The sequence below is a fragment of the Oncorhynchus nerka genome, unplaced genomic scaffold (genome assembly GCF_034236695.1).
Source record: "Oncorhynchus nerka isolate Pitt River unplaced genomic scaffold, Oner_Uvic_2.0 unplaced_scaffold_1061, whole genome shotgun sequence".
NCBI classification, from domain to species: Eukaryota; Metazoa; Chordata; class Actinopteri; order Salmoniformes; family Salmonidae; genus Oncorhynchus; species Oncorhynchus nerka.
Window position 1 is genome coordinate 184,377 of NW_027040252.1, and position 27,794 is coordinate 212,170.

The window sequence follows — 27,794 nt, forward strand, 5'->3', positions numbered from 1 at the left end:
TGGGGGGGACCGTAGTTCACCGTGTGTGGGGCATTTGGTTTGGGGGGGACCGTAGTTCACCGTGTCTGGGGCATTTGGTTTGAGTAGTGGGGACCGTAGTTCACCGTGTCTGGGGCATTTGGTTTGAGTAGTGGGGGACCGTAGTTCACCGTGTCTGGGGCATTTGGTTTGAGTAGTGGGGGGACCGTAGTTCACCGTGTCTGGGGCATTTGGTTTGAGTAGTGGGGGGACCGTAGTTCACCGTGTCTGGGGCATTTGGTTTGAGTAGTGGGGGGACCGTAGTTCACCGTGTCTGGGGCATTTGGTTTGAGTAGTGGGGGGACCGTAGTTCACCGTGCCTGGGCCCATTTGGTTTGAGTAGTGGGGGACCGTAGTTCACCGTGCCTGGGGCATTTGGTTTGAGGGGGGGACCGTAGTTCACCGTGTCTGGGGCATTTGGTTTGAGTAGTGGGGGGACCGTAGTTCACCGTGTCTGGGGCATTTGGTTTGAGTAGTGGGGGGACCGTAGTTCACCGTGTCTGGGGCATTTGGTTTGAGTAGTGGGGGACCGTAGTTCACCGTGTCTGGGGCATTTGGTTTGAGTAGTGGGGGGACCGTAGTTCACCGTGTCTGGGGCATTTGGTTTGAGTAGTGGGGGACCGTAGTTCACCGTGTCTGGGGCATTTGGTTTGAGTAGTGGGGGACCGTAGTTCACCGTGTCTGGGGCATTTGGTTTGAGCACCCGTAGTGGGGGGACCGTAGTTCACCGTGTCTGGGGCATTTGGTTTGAGTAGTGGGGGACCGTAGTTCACCGTGTCTGGGGCATTTGGTTTGAGTAGTGGGGGACCGTAGTTCACCGTGTCTGGGGCATTTGGTTTGAGTAGTGGGGGACCGTAGTTCACCGTGTCTGGGGCATTTGGTTTGAGTAGTGGGGGACCGTAGTTCACCGTGTGTGGGGCATTTGGTTTGAGTAGTGGGGGACCGTAGTTCACCGTGTCTGGGGCATTTGGTTTGAGTAGTGGGGGACCGTAGTTCACCGTGTCTGGGGCATTTGGTTTGAGTAGTGGGGGACCGTAGTTCACCGTGTCTGGGGCATTTGGTTTGAGTAGTGGGGGACCGTAGTTCACCGTGCCTGGGGCATTTGGTTTGAGTAGTGGGGGACCGTAGTTCACCGTGTCTGGGGCATTTGGTTTGAGTAGTGGGGGACCGTAGTTCACCGTGTCTGGGGCATTTGGTTTGAGTAGTGGGGGGACCGTAGTTCACCGTGTTTGGTTTGAGTAGTGGGGGGACTGGGGCATTTGGTTTGAGTAGTGGGGGACCGTAGTTCACCGTGTCTGGGGCATTTGGTTTGAGTAGTGGGGGACCGTAGTTCACCGTGCCTGGGGCATTTGGTTTGAGTAGTGGGGGACCGTAGTTCACCGTGTCTGGGGCATTTGGTGGGGGGGGGACCGTAGTTCACCGTGTCTGGGGCATTTGGTTTGAGTAGTGGGGGACCGTAGTTCACCGTGTCTGTTTGGTTTGAGTGGGGGGACCGTAGTTCACCGTGTCTGGGGCATTTGGTTTGAGTAGTGGGGGACCGTAGTTCACCGTGTCTGGGGCATTTGGTTTGAGTAGTGGGGGACCGTAGTTCACCGTGTCTGGGGCATTTGGTTTGAGCACCGTAGGGGGTGACCGTAGTTCACCGTGTCTGGGGCATTTGGTTTGAGCACCCGTAGGGGGACCGTAGTTCACCGTGTCTGGGGCATTTGGTTTAAGCACCCGTAGTGGGGGACCGTAGTTCACCGTGTCTGGGGCATTTGGTTTGAGTAGTGGGGACCGTAGTTCCCGTGTCTGGGCATTTGGTTTGAGTAGTGGGGGACCGTAGTTCACCGTGTCTGGGGCATTTGGTTTGAGTAGTGGGGGACCGTAGTTCACCGTGTCTGGGGCATTTGGTTTGAGTAGTGGGGGACCGTAGTTCACCGTGTCTGGGGCATTTGGTTTGAGTAGTGGGGGACCGTAGTTCACCGTGTCTGGGGCATTTGGTTTGAGTAGTGGGGGACCGTAGTTCACCGTGTCTGGGGCATTTGGTTTGAGTAGTGGGGGACCGTAGTTCACCGTGTCTGGGGCATTTGGTTTGAGTAGTGGGGGACCGTAGTTCACCGTGTCTGGGGCATTTGGTTTGAGTAGTGGGGGACCGTAGTTCACCGTGTCTGGGGCATTTGGTTTGAGTAGTGGGGGACCATAGTTCACCGTGTCTGGGGCATTTGGTTTGAGCCCCGTAGTGGGGGGACCGTTTCACCGTGTCTGGGGCATTTGGTTTGAGTAGTGGGGGACCGTAGTTCACCGTGTCTGGGGCATTTGGTTTGAGTAGTGGGGGGACCGTAGTTCACCGTGTCTGGGGCATTTGGTTTGAGTAGGGGGGACCGTAGTTCACCGTGTCTGGGGCATTTGGTTTGAGTAGTGGGGGACCGTAGTTCACCGTGTCTGGGGCATTTGGTTTGAGTAGTGGGGGACCGTAGTTCACCGTGTCTGGGGCATTTGGTTTGAGTAGTGGGGGACCGTAGTTCACCGTGTCTGGGGCATTTGGTTTGAGTAGTGGGGACCGTAGTTCACCGTGTCTGGGGCATTTGGTTTGAGTAGTGGGGGACCGCAGTTCACCGTGCCTGGGGCATTTGGTTTGAGTAGTGGGGGACCGTAGTTCACCGTGTCTGGGGCATTTGGTTTGAGCCGTAGTTCACCGTGTCTGGGGCATTTGGTTTGAGTAGTGGGGGACCGTAGTTCACCGGGGACCGTAGTTCACCGTGTCTGGGGCATTTGGTTTGAGTAGTGGGGGACCGTAGTTCACCGTGTCTGGGGCATTTGGTTTGAGTAGTGGGGGACCGTTGTCTGGGGCATTTGGTTTGAGCACCGTGTCTGGGGCATTTGGTTTGAGTGGGGGACCGTAGTTCACCGTGTCTGGGGCATTTGGTTTGAGTAGTGGGGGGACCGTAGTTCACCGTGTCTGGGGCATTTGGTTTGAGCACCCGTAGTGGGGACCGTAGTTCACCGTGTCTGGGGCATTTGGTTTGAGCACCCGTAGTGGGGACCGTAGTTCACCGTGTCTGGGGCATTTGGTTTGAGCACCCGTGAGGGGGGACCGTAGTTCACCGTGTCTGGGGCATTTGGTTTGAGCACCCGTAGTGGGGGGACCGTAGTTCACCGTGTCTGGGGCATTTGGTTTGAGCCGTAGTTCACCGTGTCTGGGGCATTTGGTTTGAGTAGTGGGGGACCGTAGTTCACCGTGTCTGGGGCATTTGGTTTGAGTAGTGGGGGACCGTGGTTCACCGTGTCTGGGGCATTTGGTTTGAGTAGTGGGGGACCGTAGTTCACCGTGTCTGGGGCATTTGGTTTGAGTAGTGGGGGACCGTAGTTCACCGTGTCTGGGGCATTTGGTTTGAGTGTCTGGGGCATTTGGTTTGGGGGGGACCGTAGTTCACCGTGTCTGGGGCATTTGGTTTGAGTACCGTGGGGGGGACCGTAGTTCACCGTGTCTGGGTTTGAGTAGTGGGGGACAGTTCACCGTGTCTGGGGCATTTGGTTTGAGTAGTGGGGGACCGTAGTTCACCGTGTCTGGGGCATTTGGTTTGAGTAGTGGGGGACCGCAGTTCACCGTGGGGGCATTTGGTTTGAGTAGTGGGGGACCGTAGTTCACCGTGTCTGGGGCATTTGGTTTGAGTAGTGGGGGGACCGTAGTTCACCGTGTCTGGGGCATTTGGTTTGAGTAGTGGGGGACCGTAGTTCACCGTGTCTGGGGCATTTGGTTTGAGTAGTGGGGGGGGGGACCGTAGTTCACCGTGTCTGGGGCATTTGGTTTGAGTAGTGGGGGACCGTAGTTCACCGTGTCTGGGGCATTTGGTTTGGTAGTGGGGGACCGTAGTTCACCGTGTCTGGGGCATTTGGTTTGAGTAGTGGGGGGACCGTAGTTCACCGTGTCTGGGGCATTTGGTTTGAGTAGTGGGGGGACCGTAGTTCACCGTGTCTGGGGCATTTGGTTTGAGTAGTGGGGACCGTCTGGGGCATTTGGTTTGAGTAGTGGGGGGACCGTGTTCACCGTGTCTGGGCATTTGGTTTGAGTAGTGGGGACCGTAGTTCACCGTGTCTGGGGCATTTGGTTTGAGTAGTGGGGGACCGTAGTTCACCGTGTCTGGGGCATTTGGTTTGAGTAGTGGGGACCGTAGTTCACCGTGTCTGGGGCATTTGGTTTGAGTAGTGGGGGGGACCGTAGTTCACCGTGTCTGGGGCATTTGGTTTGAGTAGTGGGGGGGACCGTAGTTCACCGTGTCTGGGGCATTTGGTTTGAGTGGGGACCGTAGTTCACCGTGTCTGGGGCATTTGGTTTGAGTAGACCGTAGTTCACCGTGTCTGGGGCATTTGGTTTGAGTAGTGGGGGACCGTAGTTCACCGTGTCTGGGGCATTTGGTTTGAGTAGGGGGGGACCGTAGTTCACCGTGTCTGGGGCATTTGGTTTGAGCACCCGTAGTGGGGGACCGTAGTTCACCGTGTCTGGGGCATTTGGTTTGAGTAGTGGGGGGACCGTAGTTCACCGTGTCTGGGGCATTTGGTTTGAGTAGTGGGGGACGGAGTTCAGTTCATTTGGTTTGAGTAGTGGGGGGACGTGTCTGGGGCATTTGGTTTGAGTAGTGGGGGACCGTGTGGGGGACCGTAGTTCACCGTGTCTGGGGCATTTGGTTTGAGTAGTGGGGGACCGTAGTTCACCGTGTCTGGGGCATTTGGTTTGAGTAGTGGGGGGACCGTAGTTCACCGTGTCTGGGGCATTTGGTTTGAGTAGTGGGGGACCGTAGTTCACCGTGTCTGGGGCATTTGGTTTGAGTAGTGGGGGGACCGTAGTTCACCGTGTCTGGGGCATTTGGTTTGAGTAGTGGGGACCGTAGTTCACCGTGTCTGGGGCATTTGGTTTGAGTAGTGGGGGACCGTAGTTCACCGTGTCTGGGGCATTTGGTTTGAGTAGTGGGGGGACCGTAGTTCACCGTGTCTGGGGCATTTGGTCTGGGAGCATTTGGTTTGAGGCATTTTGAGCAGGGGGGACCGTAGTTCACCGTGTCTGGGGCATTTGGTTTGAGTAGTGGGGACCGTAGTTCACCGTGTCTGGGGCATTTGGTTTGAGTAGTGGGGGACCGGGACACCGTGTTCATTTGGTTTGAGTAGTGGGGGACCGTTCACCGTCTGGGGCATTTGGTTTGAGCCCCCCGTAGTTCACCGTGTCTGGGGCATTTGGTTTGAGTAGTGGGGGACCGTAGTTCACCGTGTCTGGGGCATTTGGTTTGAGTAGTGGGGGGACCGTAGTTCACCGTGTCTGGGGCATTTGGTTTGAGTAGTGGGGGACCGTAGTTCACCGTGTCTGGGGCATTTGGTTTGAGTAGTGGGGGGGACCGTATTCACCGTGTCTGGGGCATTTGGTTTGAGTGGGGGGGACCGTAGTTCACCGTGTCTGGGGCATTTGGTTTGAGTAGTGGGGGACCGTAGTTCACCGTGTCTGGGGCATTTGGTTTGAGCATTGGGGGACCGTGTTCACCGTGTCTGGGGCATTTGGTTTGAGTAGTGGGGGACCGTAGTTCACCGTGTCTGGGGCATTTGGTTTGAGTAGTGGGGGACCGTAGTTCACCGTGTCTGGGGCATTTGGTTTGAGCACCCACCGTAGTGGGGGGACCGTAGTTCACCGTGTCTGGGGCATTTGGTTTGAGTAGTGGGGACCGTAGTTCACCGTGTCTGGGGCATTTGGTTTGAGTAGTGGGGGACCGTAGTTCACCGTGTCTGGGGCATTTGGTTTGAGCACCCCGTAGTGGGGGACCGTAGTTCACCGTGTCTGGGGCCTTTGGTTTGAGCACCCGTAGTGGGGGGACCGTAGTTCACCGTGTCTGGGGCATTTGGTTTGAGTAGTGGGGGGACCGTAGTTCACCGTGTCTGGGGCATTTGGTTTGAGTAGTGGGGGGACCGTAGTTCACCGTGTCTGGGGCATTTGGTTTGAGTAGTGGGGGGACCGTAGTTCACCGTGTCTGGGGCATTTGGTTTGAGTAGTGGGGGGACCGTAGTTCACCGTGTCTGGGGCATTTGGTTTGAGCCCCGTGGGGGGGACCGTAGTTCACCGTGTCTGGGGCATTTGGTTTGAGCACCGTAGTGGGGGACCGTAGTTCACCGTGTCTGGGGCATTTGGTTTGAGTAGTGGGGGGACCGTAGTTCACCGTGTCTGGGGCATTTGGTTTGAGTAGTGGGGGACCACCGTGTCTGGGGCATTTGGTTTGAGTAGTGGGGGGACCGTAGTTCACCGTGTCTGGGGCATTTGGTTTGAGCCTGTAGTGGGGGACCGTAGTTCACCGTGTCTGGGGCATTTGGTTTGAGTAGTGGGGGGACCGTAGTTCACCGTGTCTGGGGCATTTGGTTTGAGCCCCCGTAGTGGGGGGACCGTAGTTCACCGTGTCTGGGGCATTTGGTTTGAGCCCCCGTAGTGGGGGGACCGTAGTTCACCGTGTCTGGGGCATTTGGTTTGAGTAGTGGGGGACCGTAGTTCACCGTGTCTGGGGCATTTGGTTTGAGTGTCTGGGGCATTTGGTTTGAGGGGGGGACCGTAGTTCACCGTGTCTGGGGCATTTGGTTTGAGTAGTGGGGGACCGTAGTTCACCGTGTCTGGGGCATTTGGTTTGAGTAGTGGGGGGACCGTAGTTCACCGTGTCTGGGGCATTTGGTTTGAGTAGTGGGGACCGTAGTTCACCGTGTCTGGGGCATTTGGTTTGAGTAGTGGGGGACCGTAGTTCACCGTGTCTGGGGCATTTGGTTTGAGTAGTGGGGGGACCGTAGTTCACCGTGTCTGGGGCATTTGGTTTGAGTAGTGGGGGACCGTAGTTCACCGTGTCTGGGGCATTTGGTTTGAGTAGTGGGGGACCGTAGTTCACCGTGTCTGGGGCATTTGGTTTGAGTAGTGGGGGGACCGTAGTTCACCGTGTCTGGGGCATTTGGTTTGAGTTGAGCACCCTGGGGCATTTGGTTTGAGGGGGACCGTAGTTCACCGTGTCTGGGGCATTTGGTTTGAGTAGTGGGGGACCGTAGTTCACCGTGTCTGGGGCATTTGGTTTGAGTAGTGGGGACCACCGTGTCTGGGGCAGGTGGGGGGGGACCGTAGTTCACCGTGTCTGGGGCATTTGGTTTGAGCACCCGTAGTGGGGGGACCGTAGTTCACCGTGTCTGGGGCATTTGGTTTGAGTAGTGGGGGACCGTAGTTCACCGTGTCTGGGGCATTTGGTTTGAGCCCCCGTAGTGGGGGACCGTAGTTCACCGTGTCTGGGGCATTTGGTTTGAGTAGTGGGGGACCGTAGTTCACCGTGTCTGGGGCATTTGGTTTGAGCACCCGTAGTGGGGGACCGTAGTTCACCGTGTCTGGGGCATTTGGTTTGAGTTTAAGCACCCGTGGGGGGGACCGTAGTTCACCGTGTCTGGGGCATTTGGTTTGAGCCCCGTAGTGGGGGACCGTAGTTCACCGTGTCTGGGGCATTTGGTTTGAGTAGTGGGGGACCGTAGTTCACCGTGTCTGGGGCATTTGGTTTGAGCACCCGTAGTGGGGGACCGTAGTTCACCGTGTCTGGGGCATTTGGTTTGAGCACCGTAGTGGGGGACCGTAGTTCACCGTGTCTGGGGCATTTGGTTTGAGCCGTAGTTCACCGTGTCTGGGGCATTTGGTTTGAGCACCCGTAGTGGGGACCGTAGTTCACCGTGTCTGGGGCATTTGGTTTGAGTAGGGGGGACCGTAGTTCACCGTGTCTGTGGCATTTGGTTTGAGTAGAGTATTTGGTGGGGGGGGACCGTAGTTCACCGTGTCTGGGGCATTTGGTTTGAGTAGTGGGGGACCGTAGTTCACCGTGTCTGGGGCATTTGGTTTGAGTAGTGGGGACCGTAGTTCACCGTGTCTGGGGCATTTGGTTTGAGTACCGTAGTTCACCGTGTCTGGGGCATTTGGTTTGAGCACCCGTAGTGGGGGGACCGTAGTTCACCGTGTCTGGGGCATTTGGTTTGAGTAGTGGGGGGACCGTAGTTCACCGTGTCTGGGGCATTTGGTTTGAGTAGTGGGGGACCGTAGTTCACCGTGTCTGGGGCATGTGGTTTGAGCCCCCGTAGTGGGGGGACCGTAGTTCACCGTGTCTGGGGCATTTGGTTTGAGTAGTGGGGGGACCGTAGTTCACCGTGTCTGGGGCATTTGGTTTGAGCACCCGTAGTGGGGGGACCGTAGTTCACCGTGTCTGGGGCATTTGGTTTGAGCACCCGTAGTGGGGTGACCGTAGTTCACCGTGTCTGGGGCATTTGGTTTGAGCACCCGTAGTGGGGTGACCATAGTTCACCGTGTCTGGGGCATTTGGTTTGAGCACCCGTAGTGGGGGGACCGTAGTTCACCGTGTCTGGGGCATTTGGTTTGAGTAGTGGGGGACCGTAGTTCACCGTGTCTGGGGCATTTGGTTTGAGTAGTGGGGGACCGTAGTTCACCGTGTCTGGGGCATTTGGTTTGAGTAGTGGGGGACCGTAGTTCACCGTGTCTGGGGCATTTGGTTTGAGTAGTGGGGGGACCGTAGTTCACCGTGTCTGGGGCATTTGGTTTGAGCACCCGTAGTGGGGGGACCGTAGTTCACCGTGTCTGGGGCATTTGGTTTGAGTAGTGGGGGGACCGTAGTTCACCGTGTCTGGGGCATTTGGTTTGAGTAGTGGGGGACCGTAGTTCACCGTGTCTGGGGCATTGTGTTTGAGCACCCGTGGTGGGGGGACCGTAGTTCACCGTGTCTGGGGCATTTGGTTTGAGTAGTGGGGGGACCGTAGTTCACCGTGTCTGGGGCATTTGGTTTGAGCACCCGTGGGGGACCGTAGTTCACCGTGTCTGGGGCATTTGGTTTGCACCCGTAGTGGGGTGACCGTAGTTCACCGTGTCTGGGGCATTTGGTTTGCACCCGTAGTGGGGGACCGTAGTTCACCGTGTCTGGGGCATTTGGTTTGAGTAGTGGGGGACCGTAGTTCACCGTGTCTGGGGCATTTGGTTTGAGTAGTGGGGGACCGTAGTGTCTGGGGCATTTGGTTTGAGTTGGGGGACCGTAGTTCACCGTGTCTGGGGCATTTGGTTTGAGTAGTGGGGGGACCGTAGTTCACCGTGTCTGGGGCATTTGGTTTGAGCACCCGTGGGGGGACCGTAGTTCACCGTGTCTGGGGCATTTGGTTTGAGTAGTGGGGACCGTAGTTCACCGTGTCTGGGGCATTTGGTTTGAGTAGTGGGGGACCGTAGTTCACCGTGTCTGGGGCATTTGGTTTGAGCCCCGTAGTGGGGGACCGTAGTTCACCGTGTCTGGGGCATTTGGTTTGAGTAGTGGGGGACCGTAGTTCACCGTGTCTGGGGCATTTGGTTTGAGCACCCGTGGGGGGACCGTAGTTCACCGTGTCTGGGGCATTTGGTTTGAGTAGTGGGGGACCGTAGTTCACCGTGTCTGGGGCATTTGGTTTGAGTAGTGGGGGACCGTAGTTCACCGTGTCTGGGGCATGTGGTTTGAGCCGTAGTTCACCGTGTCTGGGGCAGTTTGAGGGGGGGACCGTAGTTCACCGTGTCTGGGGCATTTGGTTTGAGTAGTGGGGGACCGTAGTTCACCGTGTCTGGGGCATTTGGTTTGAGCACCCGTGTGGGGGACCGTAGTTCACCGTGTCTGGGGCATTTGGTTTGAGTAGTGGGGGGACCGTAGTTCACCGTGTCTGGGGCATTTGGTTTGAGTAGTGGGGGGACCGTAGTTCACCGTGTCTGGGGCATTTGGTTTGAGCCCCCGTAGTGGGGGGACCGTAGTTCACCGTGTCTGGGGCATTTGGTTTGAGTAGTGGGGGGACCGTAGTTCACCGTGTCTGGGGCATTTGGTTTGAGTCTGGGGGACCGTAGTTCACCGTTTGGGGCATTTGGTTTGAGTAGTGGGGGACCGTAGTTCACCGTGTCTGGGGCATTTGGTTTGAGTAGTGGGGACCGTAGTTCACCGTGTCTGGGGCATTTGGTTTGAGCACCCGTAGTGGGGGACCGTAGTTCACCGTGTCTGGGGCATTTGGTTTGAGCACCCGTAGTGGGGGACCGTAGTTCACCGTGTCTGGGGCATTTGGTTTGAGCACCCGTGGGGGGACCGTAGTTCACCGTGTCTGGGGCATTTGGTTTGAGCACCCGTAGTGGGGGACCGTAGTTCACCGTGTCTGGGGCATTTGGTTTGAGTAGTGGGGGACCGTAGTTCACCGTGTCTGGGGCATTTGGTTTGAGTAGTGGGGGACCGTAGTTCACCGTGTCTGGGGCATTTGGTTTGAGTAGTGGGGGGACCGTAGTTCACCGTGTCTGGGGCATTTGGTTTGAGTAGTGGGGGACCGTAGTTCACCGTGTCTGGGGCATTTGGTTTGAGTAGTGGGGGGACCGTAGTTCACCGTGTCTGGGGCATTTGGTTTGAGCACCCGTAGTGGGGGACCGTAGTTCACCGTGTCTGGGGCATTTGGTTTGAGTAGTGGGGGACCGTAGTTCACCGTGTCTGGGGCATTTGGTTTGAGTAGTGGGGGGACCGTAGTTCACCGTGTCTGGGGCATGTGGTTTGAGCCCCGTAGTGGGGACCGTAGTTCACCGTGTCTGGGGCATTTGGTTTGAGTAGTGGGGGACCGTATTCACCGTGTCTGGGGCATTTGGTTTGAGCACCCGTGTGGGGGACCGTAGTTCACCGTGTCTGGGGCATTTGGTTTGAGTAGTGGGGGACCGTAGTTCACCGTGTCTGGGGCATTTGGTTTGAGTAGTGGGGGACCGTAGTTCACCGTGTCTGGGGCATTGGTTTGAGCCCCGTAGTGGGGGACCGTAGTTCACCGTGTCTGGGGCATTTGGTTTGAGTAGTGGGGGACCGTAGTTCACCGTGTCTGGGGCATTTGGTTTGAGCACCCGTAGTGGGGGACCGTAGTTCACCGTGTCTGGGGCATTTGGTTTGAGCACCCGTTGGGGTGACCATAGTTCACCGTGTCTGGGGCATTTGGTTTGAGCACCCGTAGTGGGGGACCGTAGTTCACCGTGTCTGGGGCATTTGGTTTGAGTAGTGGGGGGACCGCACACCGTGTCTGGGGCATTTGGTTTGAGTAGTGGGGACCGTAGTTCACCGTGTCTGGGGCATTTGGTTTGAGTAGTGGGGACCGTAGTTCACCGTGTCTGGGGCATTTGGTTTGAGTAGTGGGGGACCGTAGTTCACCGTGTCTGGGGCATTTGGTTTGAGTAGTGGGGGGACCGTAGTTCACCGTGTCTGGGGCATTTGGTTTGAGTAGTGGGGGACCGTAGTTCACCGTGTCTGGGGCATTTGGTTTGTCTGATTTGGTTTGAGTAGTGGGGGACCGTAGTTCACCGTGTCTGGGGCATTTGGTTTGAGTAGTGGGGGGACCGTAGTTCACCGTGTCTGGGGCATTTGGTTTGAGCACCCGTAGTGGGGGACCGTAGTTCACCGTGTCTGGGGCATTTGGTTTGCACCCGTAGTGGGGGACCGTAGTTCACCGTGTCTGGGGCATTTGGTTTGAGTAGTGGGGGACCGTAGTTCACCGTGTCTGGGGCATTTGGTTTGAGTAGTGGGGGACCGTAGTTCACTGTGTCTGGGGCATTTGGTTTGACCCGTAGTGGGGGACCGTAGTTCACCGTGTCTGGGGCATTTGGTTTGAGTAGTGGGGGACCGTAGTTCACCGTGTCTGGGGCATTTGGTTTGAGCACCCGTGGGGGACCGTAGTTCACCGTGTCTGGGGCATTTGGTTTGAGTAGTGGGGGACCGTAGTTCACCGTGTCTGGGGCATTTGGTTTGAGTAGTGGGGGACCGTAGTTCACCGTGTCTGGGGCATTTGGTTTGAGCACCCGTAGTGGGGGACCGTAGTTCACCGTGTCTGGGGCATTTGGTTTGAGTAGTGGGGGACCGTAGTTCACCGTGTCTGGGGCATTTGGTTTGAGCACCCGTAGTGGGGGACCGGGTTCACCGTGTCTGGGGCATTTGGTTTGAGTAGTGGGGGACCGTAGTTCACCGTGTCTGGGGCATTTGGTTTGAGTAGTGGGGGGACCGTAGTTCACCGTGTCTGGGGCATTTTGAGTAGTGGGGGACCGTAGTTCACCGTGTCTGGGGCATTTGGTTTGAGTAGTGGGGGACCGTAGTTCACCGTGTCTGGGGCATTTGGTTTGAGTAGTGGGGGACCGTAGTTCACCGTGTCTGGGGCATTTGGTTTGAGCACCCGTAGTGGGGGACCGTAGTTCACCGTGTCTGGGGCATTTGGTTTGAGTAGTGGGGGACCGTAGTTCACCGTGTCTGGGGCATTTGGTTTGAGTAGTGGGGGGACCGTAGTTCACCGGGGGGCATTTGGTTTGAGCCGTAGTTCACCGTGTCTGGGGCATTTGGTTTGAGTAGTGGGGGACCGTAGTTCACCGTGTCTGGGGCATTTGGTTTGAGCACCCGTAGTGGGGGACCGTAGTTCACCGTGTCTGGGGCATTTGGTTTGAGTAGTGGGGGACCGTAGTTCACCGTGTCTGGGGCATTTGGTTTGAGTAGTGGGGACCGTAGTTCACCGTGTCTGGGGCATTTGGTTTGAGCCCCCGTAGTGTGGGGGCATTTGGTTTGACCGTAGTTCACCGTGTTCACCGTCTGGGGCATTTGGTTTGAGCACCCGTGGGGGGACCGTAGTTCACCGTGTCTGGGGCATTTGGTTTGAGTAGTGGGGGGGACCGTAGTTCACTGGGGCATTTGTTTGAGTCTGGGGCATTTGGTTTGAGTAGTGGGGGACCGTAGTTCACCGTGTCTGGGGCATTTGGTTTGAGTAGTGGGGGACCGTAGTTCACCGTGTCTGGGGCATTTGGTTTGAGTAGTGGGGGGACCGTAGTTCACCGTGTCTGGGGCATTTGGTTTGAGTAGTGGGGGGACCGTAGTTCACCGTGTCTGGGGCATTTGGTTTGAGTAGTGGGGGGACCGTAGTTCACCGTGTCTGGGGCATTTGGTTTGAGCACCCGTAGTGGGGGGACCGTAGTTCACCGTGTCTGGGGCATTTGGTTTGAGTAGTGGGGGGACCGTAGTTCACCGTGTCTGGGGCATTTGGTTTGAGTAGTGGGGGACCGTAGTTCATGTCTGGGGCATTTTTGAGTAGTGGGGGGACCGTAGTTCACCGTGTCTGGGGCATTTGGTTTGAGTAGTGGGGGACCGTAGTTCACCGTGTCTGGGGCATTTGGTTTGAGCACCCGTGGGGGGGACCGTAGTTCACCGTGTCTGGGGCATTTGGTTTGAGTAGTGGGGGGGACACACCGTGTCTGGGGCATTTGGTTTGAGTAGGGGGGACCGTAGTTCACCGTGTCTGGGGCATTTGGTTTGAGTAGTGGGGGGACCGTAGTTCACCGTGTCTGGGGCATTTGGTTTGAGCACCCGTAGTGGGGGGACCGTAGTTCACCGTGTCTGGGGCATTTGGTTTGAGCACCCGTAGTGGGGTGACCGTAGTTCACCGTGTCTGGGGCATTTGGTTTGAGCACCCGTGGGGGACCGTAGTTCACCGTGTCTGGGGCATTTGGTTTGAGTAGTGGGGGGACCGTAGTTCACCGTGTCTGGGGCATTTGGTTTGAGTAGTGGGGGACCGTAGTTCACCGTGTCTGGGGCATTTGGTTTGAGTAGTGGGGGACCGTAGTTCACCGTGTCTGTTTGGTTTGAGTAGTGGGGGACCGTAGTTCACCGTGTCTGGGGCATTTGGTTTGAGCACCCGTAGTGGGGGGACCGTAGTTCACCGTGTCTGGGGCATTTGGTTTGAGTAGTGGGGGGACCGTAGTTCACCGTGTCTGGGGCATTTGGTTTGAGTAGTGGGGGGACCGTAGTTCACCGTGTCTGGGGCATTGTGTTTGAGCACCCGTAGTGGGGGGACCGTAGTTCACCGTGTCTGGGGCATTTGGTTTGAGTAGTGGGGGACCGTAGTTCACCGTGTCTGGGGCATTTGGTTTGAGCACCCGTGGGGGACCGTAGTTCAACGTGTCTGGGGCATTTGGTTTAAGCACCCGTAGTGGGGGGACCGTAGTTCACCGTGTCTGGGGCATTTGGTTTAAGCACCCGTAGTGGGGGGACCGTAGTTCACCGTGTCTGGGGTATTTGGTTTGAGTAGTGGGGGGACCGTAGTTCACCGTGTCTGGGGCATTTGGTTTGAGTAGTGGGGGGACCGTAGTTCACCGTGTCTGGGGCATTTGGTTTGAGTAGTGGGGGGACCGTAGTTCACCGTGTCTGGGGCATTTGGTTTGAGTAGTGGGGGGACCGTAGTTCACCGTGTCTGGGGCATTTGGTTTGAGCACCCGTAGTGGGGGACCGTAGTTCACCGTGTCTGGGGCATTTGGTTTGAGTAGTGGGGGACCGTAGTTCACCGTGTCTGGGGCATTTGGTTTGAGTAGTGGGGGGACCGTAGTTCACCGTGTCTGGGGCATTGTGTTTGAGCACCCGTAGTGGGGGGACCGTAGTTCACCGTGTCTGGGGCATTTGGTTTGAGTAGTGGGGGGACCGTAGTTCACCGTGTCTGGGGCATTTGGTTTGAGCACCCGTAGGGGGGGGACCGTAGTTCAACGTGTCTGGGGCATTTGGTTTAAGCACCCGTAGTGGGGTGACCGTAGTTCACTGTGTCTGGGGCATTTGGTTTAAGCACCCGTAGTGGGGGGACCGTAGTTCACCGTGTCTGGGGTATTTGGTTTGAGTAGTGGGGGGGACCGTAGTTCACCGTATCTGGGGCATTTGGTTTGAGTAGTGGGGGGACCGTAGTTCACCGTGTCTGGGGCATTTGGTTTGAGTAGTGGGGGGACCGTAGTTCACCGTGTCTGGGGCATTTGGTTTGAGTAGTGGGGGGACCGTAGTTCACCGTGTCTGGGGCATTTGGTTTGAGCACCCGTAGTGGGGGGACCGTAGTTCACCGTGTCTGGGGCATTTGGTTTGAGTAGTGGGGGGACCGTAGTTCACCGTGTCTGGGGCATTTGGTTTGAGTAGTGGGGGACCGTAGTTCACCGTGTCTGGGGCATGTGGTTTGAGCCCCCGTAGTGGGGGGACCGTAGTTCACCGTGTCTGGGGCATTTGGTTTGAGTAGTGGGGGGACCGTAGTTCACCGTGTCTGGGGCATTTGGTTTGAGCACCCGTAGTGGGGGGACCGTAGTTCACCGTGTCTGGGGCATTTGGTTTGAGTAGTGGGGGGACCGTAGTTCACCGTGTCTGGGGCATTTGGTTTGAGTAGTGGGGGACCGTAGTTCACCGTGTCTGGGGCATTTGGTTTGAGTAGTGGGGGACCGTAGTTCACCGTGTCTGGGGCATTTGGTTTGAGTTCACCGTGTCTGGGGCATTTGGTTTGAGTAGTGGGGGACCGTAGTTCACCGTGTCTGGGGCATTTGGTTTGAGCACCCGTAGTGGGGGACCGTAGTTCACCGTGTCTGGGGCATTTGGTTTGAGTAGTGGGGGGACCGTAGTTCACCGTGTCTGGGGCATTTGGTTTGAGTAGTGGGGGACCGTAGTTCACCGTGTCTGGGGCATTTGGTTTGAGCCCCGTAGTGGGGGACCGTAGTTCACCGTGTCTGGGGCATTTGGTTTGAGTAGTGGGGGGACCGTAGTTCACCGTGTCTGGGGCATTTGGTTTGAGTAGTGGGGGACCGTAGTTCACCGTGTCTGGGGCATTTGGTTTGAGTAGTGGGGGACCGTAGTTCACCGTGTCTGGGGCATTTGGTTTGAGTAGTGGGGGACCGTAGTTCACCGTGTCTGGGGCATTTGGTTTGAGCCCCGTAGTGGGGGACCGTAGTTCACCGTGTCTGGGGCATTTGGTTTGAGTAGTGGGGGACCGTAGTTCACCGTGTCTGGGGCATTTGGTTTGAGCACCCGTAGTGGGGGACCGTAGTTCACCGTGTCTGGGGCATTTGGTTTGAGCACCCGTGGGGGGTGACCGTAGTTCACCGTGTCTGGGGCATTTGGTTTGAGCACCCGTGGTGGGGTGACCGTAGTTCACCGTGTCTGGGGCATTTGGTTTGAGCACCCGTAGTGGGGGACCGTAGTTCACCGTGTCTGGGGCATTTGGTTTGAGTAGTGGGGGACCGTAGTTCCCGTGTCTGTGGCATTTGGTTTGAGGGGGGACCGTAGTTCACCGTGTCTGGGGCATTTGGTTTGAGCCCCGTAGTGGGGGACCGTAGTTCACCGTGTCTGGGGCATTTGGTTTGAGTAGTGGGGGACCGTAGTTCACCGTGTCTGGGGCATTTGGTTTGAGCACCAGTAGTGGGGGACCGTAGTTCACCGTGTCTGGGGCATTTGGTTTGAGTAGTGGGGGACCGTAGTTCACCGTGTCTGGGGCATTTGGTTTGAGTAGTGGGGGACCGTAGTTCACCGTGTCTGTGTGGTTTGAGTAGTGGGGGACCGTAGTTCACCGTGTCTGGGGCATTTGGTTTGAGTAGTGGGGGACCGTAGTTCACCGTGTCTGGGGCATTTGGTTTGAGTAGTGGGGGGACCGTAGTTCACCGTGTCTGGGGCATTTGGTTTGAGTACCCGTGTGGGGGGACCGTAGTTCACCGTGTCTGGGGCATTTGGTTTGGTTTGAGTTCACCGTGTCTGGGGCATTTGGTTTGAGTGGGGGGACCGTAGTTCACCGTGTCTGGGGCATTTGGTTTGAGCCCCGTAGTGGGGGGACCGTAGTTCACCGTGTCTGGGGCATTTGGTTTGAGTAGTGGGGGACCGTAGTTCACCGTGTCTGGGGCATTTGGTTTGAGCACCCGTAGTGGGGGACCGTAGTTCACCGTGTCTGGGGCATTTGGTTTGAGTAGTGGGGGGACCGTAGTTCACCGTGTCTGGGGCATTTGGTTTGAGTAGTGGGGGACCGTAGTTCACCGTGTCTGGGGCATGTGGTTTGAGCACCCGTAGTGGGGGACCGTAGTTCACCGTGTCTGGGGCATTTGGTTTGAGTAGTGGGGGACCGTAGTTCACCGTGTCTGGGGCATTTGGTTTGAGCACCCGTTTGTTCACCGTGTCTGGGGCATTTGGTTTGAGCACCCGTAGTGGGGTGACCGTAGTTCACCGTGTCTGGGGCATTTGGTTTGAGCACCCGTAGTGGGGGACCGTAGTTCACCGTGTCTGGGGCATTTGGTTTGAGTAGTGGTGGGGGACCGTAGTTCACCGTGTCTGTGGCATTTGGTTTGAGTAGTGGGGGGACCGTAGTTCACCGTGTCTGGGGCATTTGGTTTGAGTAGTGGGGGACCGTAGTTCACCGTGTCTGGGAGCATTTGGTTTGAGTAGTGGGGGGGACCGTAGTTCACCGTGTCTGGGGCATTTGGTTTGAGCACCCGTAGTGGGGGACCGTAGTTCACCGTGTCTGGGGCATTTGGTTTGAGTAGTGGGGGACCGTAGTTCACCGTGTCTGGGGCATTTGGTTTGAGTAGTGGGGGACCGTAGTTCACGTGTCTGGGGCATTGTGTTTGAGCACCCGTAGTGGGGGGACCGTAGTTCACCGTGTCTGGGGCATTTGGTTTGAGTAGTGGGGGACCGTAGTTCACCGTGTCTGGGGCATTTGGTTTGAGCACCCGTAGGGGGACCGTTTCAACGTGTCTGGGGCATTTGGTTTAAGCACCCGTAGTGGGGTGACCGTAGTTCACTGTGTCTGGGGCATTTGGTTTAAGCACCCGTAGTTCACCGTGTCTGGGGTATTTGGTTTGAGTAGTGGGGGGACCGTAGTTCACCGTATCTGGGGCATTTGGTTTGAGTAGTGGGGGGACCGTAGTTCACCGTGTCTGGGGCATTTGGTTTGAGTAGTGGGGGGACCGTAGTTCACCGTGTCTGGGGCATTTGGTTTGAGTAGTGGGGGACCGTAGTTCACCGTGTCTGGGGCATTTGGTTTGAGCACCCGTAGTGGGGGGACCGTAGTTCACCGTGTCTGGGGCATTTGGTTTGAGTAGTGGGGGGACCGTAGTTCACCGTGTCTGGGGCATTTGGTTTGAGTAGTGGGGGACCGTAGTTCACCGTGTCTGGGGCATTTGGTTTGAGCCCCGTGGGGGGGACCGTGTTCACCGGTCTGGGGCATTTGGTTTGAGTAGTGGGGGGACCGTAGTTCACGTGTCTGGGGCATTTGGTTTGAGTAGTGGGGACCGTAGTTCACCGTGTCTGGGGCATTTGGTTTGAGTGGGGGGACCGTAGTTCACCGTGTCTGGGGCATTTGGTTTGGTTTAAGCACCCGTAGTGGGGACCGTAGTTCACCGTGTCTGGGGCATTTGGTTTGAGTAGTGGGGGACCGTAGTTCACCGTGTCTGGGGCATTTGGTTTGAGCACCCGTAGTGGGGGACCGTAGTTCACCGTGTCTGGGGCATTTGGTTTGAGTAGTGGGGGACCGTAGTTCACCGTGTCTGGGGCATTTGGTTTGAGTAGTGGGGGACCGTAGTTCACCGTGTCTGGGGCATTTGGTTTGAGTAGTGGGGGGGACCGTAGTTCACCGTGTCTGGGGCATTTGGTTTGAGTAGTGGGGGACAGTTCACCGTGTCTGGGGCATTTGGTTTGAGTAGTGGGGTGACCGTAGTTCACCGTGTCTGGGGCATTTGGTTTGAGCACCCGTAGTGGGGGACCATAGTTCACCGTGTCTGGGGCATTTGGTTTGAGCACCCGTAGTGGGGGACCGTAGTTCACCGTGTCTGGGGCATTTGGTTTGAGTAGTGGGGGACCGTAGTTCACCGTGTCTGTGGCATTTGGTTTGAGTAGTGGGGGGACCGTAGTTCACCGTGTCTGGGGGTTTGAGTAGTGGGGGGACATTCACCGTGGTTTGGTTTGAGTAGTGGGGGACCGTAGTTCACCGTGTCTTTGGTTTGAGCACCCGTAGCATTTGGTTTGGTTTGAGTAGTGGGGGACCGTAGTTCACCGTGTCTGGGGCATTTGGTTTGAGTAGTGGGGGACCGTAGTTCACCGTGTCTGGGGCATTTGTTTGAGCACCCGTGAGTGGGGGACCGTAGTTCACCGTGTCTGGGGCATTTGGTTTGAGTAGTGGGGGACCGTAGTTCACCGTGTCTGGGGCATTTGGTTTGAGCACCCGTAGGGGGGACCGTAGTTCAACGTGTCTGGGGCATTTGGTTTAAGCACCCGTAGTGGGGTGACCGTAGTTCACTGTGTCTGGGGCATTTGGTTTAAGCACCCGTAGTGGGGGACCGTAGTTCACCGTGTCTGGGGCATTTGGTTTGAGTAGTGGGGGACCGTAGTTCACCGTGTCTGGGGCATTTGGTTTGAGTAGTGGGGGGACCGTAGTTCACCGTGTCTGGGGCATTTGGTTTGAGTAGTGGGGGACCGTAGTTCACCGTGTCTGGGGCATTTGGTTTGAGTAGTGGGGGACCGTAGTTCACCGTGTCTGGGGCATTTGGTTTGAGCACCCGTAGTGGGGGACCGTAGTTCACCGTGTCTGGGGCATTTGGTTTGAGTAGTGGGGGGGACCGTAGTTCACCGTGTCTGGGGCATTTGGTTTGAGTAGTGGGGGACCGTAGTTCACCGTGTCTGGGGCATTTGGTTTGAGAAGTGGGGGACCGTAGTTCACCGTGTCTGGGGCATTTGGTTTGAGTAGTGGGGGACCGTAGTTCACCGTGTCTGGGGCATTTGGTTTGAGTAGTGGGGGACCGTAGTTCACCGTGTCTGGGGCATTTGGTTTGAGCACCCGTGTCTGGGGCATTTGGTTTGGGGGGGGGACCGTAGTTCACGTGTCTGGGGCATTTGGTTTAAGCACCCGTAGTGGGTTCACCGTGTCTGGGGCATTTGGTTTGAGTTCCGTAGTTCCCGTGTCTGGGGCATTTGGTTTGAGCACCCGTAGTGGGGGACCGTAGTTCACCGTGTCTGGGGCATTTGGTTTGAGTAGTGGGGGACTGTAGTTCACCGTGTCTGGGGCATTTGGTTTGAGCACCGTAGTGGGGGACCGTAGTTCACCGTGTCTGGGGCATTTGGTTTGAGTAGTGGGGGACCGTAGTTCACCGTGTCTGGGGCATTTGGTTTGAGTAGTGGGGGGACCATAGTTCACCGTGTCTGGGGCATTTGGTTTGAGTTGGGGGACCACCCATTTGGTTTGAGTAGTGGGGTGACCGTAGTTCACCGTGTCTGGGGCATTTGGTTTGAGCACCCGTAGTGGGGTGACCATAGTTCACCGTGTCTGGGGCATTTGGTTTGAGCACCCGTAGTGGGGGGACCGTAGTTCACCGTGTCTGGGGCATTTGGTTTGAGTAGTGGGGGGACCGTAGTTCACCGTGTCTGTGGCATTTGGTTTGAGTAGTGGGGGGACCGTAGTTCACCGTGTCTGGGGCATTTGGTTTGAGTAGTGGGGGACCGTAGTTCACCGTGTCTGGGGCATTTGGTTTGAGTAGTGGGGGGACCGTAGTTCACCGTGTCTGGGGCATTTGGTTTGAGCACCCGTAGTGGGGGGACCGTAGTTCACCGTGTCTGGGGCATTTGGTTTGAGTAGTGGGGGGACCGTAGTTCACCGTGTCTGGGGCATTTGGTTTGAGTAGTGGGGGGACCGTAGTTCACCGTGTCTGGGGCATTGTGTTTGAGCACCCGTAGTGGGGGACCGTAGTTCACCGTGTCTGGGGCATTTGGTTTGAGTAGTGGGGGGACCGTAGTTCACCGTGTCTGGGGCATTTGGTTTGAGCACCCGTAGGGGGGGGACCGTAGTTCAACGTGTCTGGGGCATTTGGTTTAAGCACCCGTAGTGGGGTGACCGTAGTTCACTGTGTCTGGGGCATTTGGTTTAAGCACCCGTAGTGGGGGGACCGTAGTTCACCGTGTCTGGGGTATTTGGTTTGAGTAGTGGGGGACCGTAGTTCACCGTGTCTGGGGCATTTGGTTTGAGTAGTGGGGGACCGTAGTTCACCGTGTCTGGGGCATTTGGTTTGAGTAGTGGGGGGGACCGTAGTTCACCGTGTCTGGGGCGTTTGGTTTGAGTAGTGGGGGACCGTAGTTCACCGTGTCTGGGGCATTTGGTTTGAGCACCCGTAGTGGGGGGACCGTAGTTCACCGTGTCTGGGGCATTTGGTTTGAGTAGTGGGGGACCGTAGTTCACCGTGTCTGGGGCATTTGGTTTGAGAAGTGGGGACCGTAGTTCACCGTGTCTGGGGCATTTGGTTTGAGTTTGGGGGACCGTAGTTCACCGTGTCTGGGGCATTTGGTTTGAGTAGTGGGGGACCGTAGTTCACCGTGTCTGGGGCATTTGGTTTGAGTAGTGGGGGACCGTAGTTCACCGTGTCTGGGGCATTTGGTTTGAGTAGTGGGGGGGACCGTAGTTCAACGTGTCTGGGGCATTTGGTTTGACCCGTAGTGGGGACCGTAGTTCACCGTGTCTGGGGCATTTGGTTTGAGTAGTGGGGGGGACCGTAGTTCACCGTGTCTGGGGCATTTGGTTTGAGCACCCGTAGTTGGTTTGAGTAGTAGTGGGGGACTGTAGTTCACCGTGTCTGGGGCATTTGGTTTGAGCACCCGTAGTGGGGGACCGTAGTTCACCGTGTCTGGGGCATTTGGTTTGAGTAGTGGGGGACCGTAGTTCACCGTGTCTGGGGCATTTGGTTTGAGTAGTGGGGGACCATAGTTCACCGTGTCTGGGGCATTTGGTTTGAGTAGTGGGGGGACCGTAGTTCACCGTGTCTGGGGCATTTGGTTTGAGCAGTGGGGGACCGTAGTTCACCGTGTCTGGGACATTTGGTTTGAGTAGTGGGGGACATTTGGTTTTGGTTTGAGTAGTGGGGGACCGTAGTTCACCGTGTCTGGGGCATTTGGTTTGAGCACCCGTGTGGGGGACCGTAGTTCACCGTGTCTGGGGCATTTGGTTTGAGTAGTGGGGGACCGTAGTTCACCGTGTCTGGGGCATTTGGTTTGAGTAGTGGGGGACCGTAGTTCACCGTGTCTGGGGCATTTGGTTTGAGTAGTGGGGGGACCGTAGTTCACCGTGTCTGGGGCATTTGGTTTGAGTAGTGGGGGGACCGTAGTTCACCGTGTCTGGGGCATTTGGTTTGAGCACCCGTAGTGGGGGGACCGTAGTTCACCGTGTCTGGGGCATTTGGTTTGAGCACCCGTAGTGGAGGGACCGTAGTTCACCGTGTCTGGGGCATTTGGTTTGAGCACCCGTAGTGGGGGGACCGTAGTTCACCGTGTCTGGGGCATTTGGTTTGAGCACCCGTAGTGGGGGGACCGTAGTTCACCGTGTCTGGGGCATTTGGTTTGAGCCCCCCGTGTGTCTGGGGCATTTGGTTTGAGGTGGGGGACCGTAGTTCACCGTGTCTGGGGCATTTGGTTTGAGCACCCGTAGTGGGGGGACCGTAGTTCACCGTGTCTGGGGCATTTGGTTTGAGCACCCGTAGTGGGGGGACCGTAGTTCACCGTGTCTGGGGCATTTGGTTTGAGTAGTGGGGGGACCGTAGTTCACCGTGTCTGGGGCATTTGGTTTGAGTACTGGGGGGACCGTGGTTCACCGTTTGGGGCATTTGGTTTGAGCACCCGTGGGGGGGACCGTAGTTCACGTGTCTGGGGCATTTGGTTTAAGCACCCGTAGTGGGGGACCGTAGTTCACCGTGTCTGGGGCATTTGGTTTAAGCACCCGTAGTGGGGGACCGTGTGTCTGGGGCATTTGGTTTGAGGGTGGGGACCGTAGTTCACCGTGTCTGGGGCATTTGGTTTAAGACCCGTAGTGGGGGACCGTAGTTCACAGTGTCTGGGGCATTTGGTTTGACCCGTAGTGGGGGACCGTAGTTCACCGTGTCTGGGGCATTTGGTTTGAGTAGTGGGGGACCGTAGTTCACCGTGTCTGGGGCATTTGGTTTGAGTAGTGGGGGACCGTAGTTCACCGTGTCTGGGGCATTTGGTTTGAGCCGTACACCGTGTCTGTGGTTTGGGACCGTAGTTCACCGTGTCTGGGGCATTTGGTTTGAGTAGTGGGGGACCGTAGTTCACCGTGTCTGGGGCATTTGGTTTGAGTAGTGGGGGGACCGTAGTTCACCGTGTCTGGGGCATTTGGTTTGAGCACCCGTAGTGGGGGACCGTAGTTCACCGTGTCTGGGGCATTTGGTTTGAGTAGTGGGGGACCGTAGTTCACCGTGTCTGGGGCATTTGGTTTGAGCACTGTAATGGGGGACCGTAGTTCACCGTGTCTGGGGCATTTGGTTTGAGTAGTGGGGGGACCCACCGTGTCTGGGGCATTTGGTTTGAGCACCTGTAGTGGGGGACCGTAGTTCACCGTGTCTGGGGCATTTGGTTTGAGTAGTTGGGGACTGTAGTTCACCGTGTCTGGGGCATTTGGTTTGAGTAGTGGGGGACCGTAGTTCACCGTGTCTGGGGCATTTGGTTTGAGCACCCGTAGTTCACCGGGGGGCATTTGGTTTGAGCACCCGTAGTGGGGAGTTCACTGTGTCTGGGGCATTTGGTTTGAGCACCCGTAGTGGGGGACCGTAGTTCACCGTGTCTGGGGCATTTGGTTTGAGCACCCGTAGTGGGGGGACCGTAGTTCACCGTGTCTGGGGCATTGGTTTGAGTAGTGGGGGGGACCGTAGTTCACCGTGTCTGGGGCATTTGGTTTGAGTAGTGGGGACCGTGTTCACCGTGTCTGGGGCATTTGGTTTGAGTAGTGGGGGGACCGTAGTTCACCGTGTCTGGGGCATTTGGTTTGAGCACCCGTGAGTGGGGGGACCGTAGTTCACCGTGTCTGGGGCATTTGGTTTGAGTAGTGGGGGACCGACCGTATTTGGATTGAGTAGTGGGGGACCGTAGTTCACCGTGTCTGGGGCATTTGGTTTGAGTACCCGTGGGGGGACCGTAGTTCAACGTGTCTGGGGCATTTGGTTTAAGCACCCGTAGTGGGGTGACCGTAGTTCACCGTGTCTGGGGCATTTGGTTTGACCCGTAGTGGGGGACCGTAGTTCACCGTGTCTGGGGCATTTGGTTTGCACCCGTAGTGGGGGACCGTAGTTCACCGTGTCTGGGTCGTTTGGTTTGAGTAGTGGGGGACGTGTCTGGGGCATTTGGTTTGAGCACCCGGGTGGGGGGACCGTAGTTCACCGTGTCTGGGGCATTTGGTTTGAGTAGTGGGGGACCGTCGTTCACCGTGTCTGGGGCATTTGGTTTAAGCACCCGTAGTGGGGGACCGTAGTTCACCGTGTCTGGGGCATTTGGTTTAAGCACCGTAGTGGGGGACCGTAGTTCACTGTGTCTGGGGCATTTGGTTTTGAGTAGTGGGGGGGACCGTAGTTCACCGTGTCTGGGGTATTTGGTTTGAGTAGTGGGGGGACCGTAGTTCACCGTGTCTGGGGCATTTGGTTTGAGTAGTGGGGGACCCACCGTGTCTGGGGCATTTGGTTTGAGTAGTGGGGGACCGTAGTTCACCGTGTCTGGGGCGTTTGGTTTGAGTAGTGGGGGACCGTAGTTCACCGTGTCTGGGGCATTTGGTTTGAGCACCCGTAGTGGGGGGACCGTAGTTCACCGTGTCTGGGGCATTTGGTTTGAGTAGTGGGGGACCGTAGTTCACCGTGTCTGGGGCATTTGGTTTGAGTAGTGGGGGACCGTAGTTCACCGTGTCTGGGGCATTTGGTTTGAGAAGTGGGGACCGTAGTTCACCGTGTCTGGGGCATTTGGTTTGAGTAGTGGGGGACCGTAGTTCACCGTGTCTGGGGCATTTGGTTTGAGTAGTGGGGGACCGTAGTTCACCGTGTCTGGGGCATTTGGTTTGAGTAGTGGGGGACCGTAGTTCACCGTGTCTGGGGCATTTGGTTTGAGTAGTGGGGACCGTAGTTCACCGTGTCTGGGGCATTTGGTTTGATAGTGGGGGACCGTAGTTCAACGTGTCTGGGGCATTTGGTTTTAAGCACCCGTAGTGGGGGACCGTAGTTCACCGTGTCTGGGGCATTTGGTTTGAGTAGTGGGGGGGACCGTAGTTCACTGTGTCTGGGGCATTTGGTTTGAGCACCCGTAGTGGGGTGACCGTAGTTCACCGTGTCTGGGGCATTTGGTTTGAGTAGTGGGGGACTGTAGTTCACCGTGTCTGGGGCATTTGGTTTGAGCACTAGAGTGGGGGGGACCGTAGTTCACCGTGTCTGGGGCATTTGGTTTGAGTAGTGGGGGACCGTAGTTCACCGTGTCTGGGGCATTTGGTTTGAGTAGTGGGGGACCGTAGTTCACCGTGTCTGGGGCATTTGGTTTGAGTAGTGGGGGACCGTAGTTCACCGTGTCTGGGGCATTTGGTTTGAGGTGGGGACCGTAGTTCACCGTGTCTGGGGCATTTGGTTTGAGTAGTGGGGGACCGTAGTTCACCGTGTCTGGGACATTTGGTTTGAGTAGGGGGACAGTTTGTCTGTTTTGGTTTGAGTAGTGGGGGGACCGTAGTTCACCGTGTCTGGGGCATTTGGTTTGAGCACCCGTAGTGGGGGACCGTAGTTCACCGTGTCTGGGGCATTTGGTTTGAGTAGTGGGGACCGTAGTTCACCCTGTCTGGGGCATTTGGTTTGAGTAGTGGGGGGACCGTAGTTCACCGTGTCTGGGGCATTTGGTTTGAGTAGTGGGGGGACCGTAGTTCACCGTGTCTGGGGCATTTGGTTTGAGTAGTGGGGACCGTAGTTCACCGGGTTTGAGCACCCGTAGTGGGGGGACCGTAGTTCACGTGTCTGGGGCATTTGGTTTGAGCACCCGTAGTGGAGGGACCGTAGTTCACCGTGTCTGGGGCATTTGGTTTGAGCACCCGTAGTGGGGGGACCGTAGTTCACCGTGTCTGGGGCATTTGGTTTGAGCCCCGTAGTGGGGGACCGTAGTTCACCGTGTCTGGGGCATTTGGTTTGAGTAGTGGGGACCGTAGTTCACCGTGTCTGGGGCATTTGGTTTAAGCACCCGTGAGTGGGGGACCGTAGTTCACCGTGTCTGGGGCATTTGGTTTGGAGGAGTGGGGACCGTAGTTCACCGTGTCTGGGGCATTTGGTTTGAGCACCGTAGTGGGGGACCGTAGTTCACCGTGTCTGGGGCATTTGGTTTGAGTACTGGGGGACCGTAGTTCACCGTGTCTGGGGCATTTGGTTTGAGCACCTGTAGGGGGGACCGTTTCAACGTGTCTGGGGCATTTGGTTTAAGCACCCGTAGTGGGGTGACCGTAGTTCACCGTCTGGGGCATTTGGTTTTAGCACCACGTGTGGGGACCGTAGTTCATGTCCTGGGGCATTTGGTTTAAGCACCCGTGAGTGGGGACCGTAGTTCACCGTTTCTGGGGCATTTGGTTTAAGCACCCGTAGTGGGGGACCGTAGTTCACAGTGTCTGGGGCATTTGGTTTAAGCACCCGTGAGTGGGGGACCGTAGTTCACCGTGTCTGGGTCATTTGGTTTGAGTAGTGGGGGGACCGTAGTTCACCGTGTCTGGGGCATTTGGTTTTGAGTAGTGGGGGGACCCGTGAACTACGTGTCTGGAGCATTTGGTTTGGAAGGTAGGTGGGGGGACCGTAGTTCACGTGTCTAGAGCAGCTGGTTTGAGTAGTGGGGCAGAAAAGTTCACCGTGTCACAGAGTGTTGGTTGCGAAGTAGATGGGGGACCGTAGTTCACCGTGTCTGGGGCGTTTGGTTTGAGCACCGTGGTGGGGGAGCCGTGGTTCGTGTCTGGGGCATTTGGTTTGAGTAGTGGGGGACCGTGGATGCCGTGTCTGGGAGCATTTGGTTTGGGCACCCGTGTGGGAAGGACGTAGTTCACCGTGTCTGGGGCATTTGGTTTGAGTAGTGGGACACGTAGTTCTGTCTGGGGCATTTGGTTTGAGCACCGGTAGTGGGACCGTAGTTCACCGTGTCTGGGGCATTTGGTTTTGAGTAGTGGGGCCGTAGTTCACCGTGTCTGGGAGCATTTGGTTTGAGTAGTGGGGGGACCGTAGTTCACCGTGTCTGGGAGCATTTGGTTTGAGCACCCGTAGTGGGGGGACCGTAGTTCACCGTGTCTGGGGCATTTGGTTTGAGCACCCGTGGTGGGGGGGACCGTAGTTCACTGTGTCTGGGGCATTTGGTTTGAGCACCCGTAGTGGGGGGACCGTAGTTCACCGTGTCTGGGGCATTTGGTTTGAGCACCCCGTGAGTGGGGGACCGTAGTTCACCGTGTCTGGGGCATGTGGTTTGAGTAGTGGGGGACTGTAGTTCACACGTGTCTGGGAGCATTTGGTTTGAGTAGTGGGGGACCGTAGTTCACCGTGTCTGGGGCATTTGGTTTGAGTAGTGGGGGACCGTAGTTCCACCGTGTCTGGGGCATTTGGTTTGAGCACCCGTAGTGGGGGACCGTAGTTCACGGGTCTGGGGCATTTGGTTTGAGTAGTGGGGGACCGTAGTTCACCGTGTCTGGGGCATTTGGTTTGAGTAGTGGGGGACCGTAGTTCACCGTGTCTGGGAGCATTGGTTTGAGCACCCGTGAGAAGGGGACCGTAGTTCAACGTGTCTGGGGCATTTGGTTTAAGCACCACGTGAGTGGGGGTGACCGTAGTTCACCGTGTCTGGGGCATTTGGTTTAAGCACCCGTAGTGGGGGACCGTAGTTCACAGTGTACTGGGGCATTTGGTTTAAGCACCCGTAGTGGGGGGGACCGTAGTTCACCGTGTCTGGAGTCATTTGGTTTAGAGTAATTGGGGGACCGTAGTTCACCGTGTCTGGGGCATTTGGTTTGAAGCACCCGTGAGTGGGGGACCGTAGTTCACCGTGTCTGGGGCATTGGTTTGAGTAGTGGGGGACCGTCGTTCACCGTGTCTGGGGCATTTGGTTTAAGCACCCGTAGTGGGGGGGACCGTGGGTCACCGTGTCTAGAGCATTTGGTTTAAGCAC

At 56.8% G+C, this 27,794-nt stretch overlaps 1 protein-coding gene across 1 annotated transcript in view; it reads right to left on the minus strand.

Annotated features, from left to right (window-relative positions):
* Positions 1 to 23,346, minus strand: part of LOC135570175 (anoctamin-2-like) — a 64,390-nt gene extending 41,044 nt beyond the window's left edge. Inside the window, exons 1-2 of the mRNA XM_065016270.1 lie at positions 23,199 to 23,346; positions 1,484 to 1,715 (exon numbers count right to left, since the gene is read on the minus strand). Coding sequence (XP_064872342.1) covers positions 1,484 to 1,715; positions 23,199 to 23,346 — 380 coding nt within the window. The remainder of the gene's footprint in view (positions 1 to 1,483; positions 1,716 to 23,198) is intronic.
* Positions 23,347 to 27,794: the final 4,448 nt, after the last annotated feature.